The 1,258-nt window shown below is 52.1% G+C and overlaps 1 protein-coding gene across 1 annotated transcript in view; it reads right to left on the bottom strand.

Annotated features, from left to right (window-relative positions):
* LOC140331791 (uncharacterized) overlaps positions 1-441 on the bottom strand; it is a 7,999-nt gene extending 7,558 nt beyond the window's left edge. The window contains exon 1 of the mRNA XM_072413082.1: positions 307-441. Within this exon, the coding sequence (XP_072269183.1) occupies positions 307-315 (9 nt within the window). The 5' untranslated portion in view covers positions 316-441. The remainder of the gene's footprint in view (positions 1-306) is intronic.
* Positions 442-1,258: the final 817 nt, after the last annotated feature.

The following is a 1,258-nucleotide window of genomic DNA, read 5'->3' as shown; positions in this document are numbered from 1 at the left end:
GCCCCCTCTCCCCCTACAGAGTGTCAGCTCCTGGGGTCACAGCCCCCTCTCCCCCTACAGAGTGTCAGCTCCTGGGGTCACGGCCCCTCTCCCCCTACAGAGTGTCAGCTTCTAGGGTCACAGCCCCTCCCCCTACAGACTGTCAGCTCCTGGGGTCACAGCCCCCTCTCCCCCTACAGAGTGTCAGCTCCTCGGGTCACAGCCCCTCCCCTACAAAATGTCACTGGGGTCACAGCCCCTCCCCCTACAGACTGTCAGCTCCTGGGGTCACTCCCCCTCCCCTACAGCCCGTCCTCGGAGTCTCACCCGCTCCATGTCACACTGAAGGCCACGGGAGGCCCCGGAAGGCAGAAGCGTACGGCGAGTCCTAGAAGGAGAGCAACTTCCGGGTTACGGCCACTTCCGGCATGAGGTAACTACGTAGCATGGAGAGTTGTCGGAAGAGGCGTGGCTAGTGCTTGTTGTGTAATGGAGGGCGGGGATAGCGAAGACTTGGGGGAGGAGCTTGGCTACTTACGGCGAATCCTTTACGTTCCTCAACCATTCCTTCTACTTTTACCGAACGTTATTTTTCCGATGACATCATTTTCTGAGGCAGATAACGATTTTTATACCTTTCCTCTATCTATTGCGATAATGTTTGTAATTGGTGTTCTTTCAAGCCAACAGTGTTAGGTTACCGATCGTTATGACTGATGCAATGACAAGGATGAAAATAAAATACCGAATACCGGGTTTGTGGGGGGTTTATTCACCTCTATGTGAACTGGGGACACAATAAGATAGGAATCCCCCCCCCCACTTCTGGTTGTGTCTCTGGAACAGGAAATCAATTGAAATCTCACGTCTTTCATCTGTCCCCCTTTGGCCTCCCCGGCTCCCCCTGGTGTTGGGGCTCCTCATCATTTCTGGGGAATCCGGAGAGCTCGGCCTGCTGGGAAATCTTCCTGGAGACACCTCACTGATGTACCTACCTTGTGCCCTGCCCTGGTGATCACTGGTGAATCATTCACTTGACTGGACTCCTACAAAATCCCAGACAGATGCCTGACCACGGAGGGACCAAAAATGATTGGCTGGATTCAGATTTATCATTTTGTAAAATTATCAGAATAAAGAATTAGAACAGATATTTGTGAAAACATTCACACGTCTCAGCATATTCACCCCTACCCCTCGTATTGTATGTTAACGGTCTGCTCAGTTATTCACCAATGTGAGGGCTCCTCCGATATATCAACATTCACCGGTCTGCTCA

This window comes from Pyxicephalus adspersus, chromosome 5 (genome assembly GCF_032062135.1).
Source record: "Pyxicephalus adspersus chromosome 5, UCB_Pads_2.0, whole genome shotgun sequence".
NCBI classification, from domain to species: domain Eukaryota; kingdom Metazoa; phylum Chordata; class Amphibia; order Anura; family Pyxicephalidae; genus Pyxicephalus; species Pyxicephalus adspersus.
This window is presented reverse-complemented; position numbering and strand designations above follow the sequence as displayed.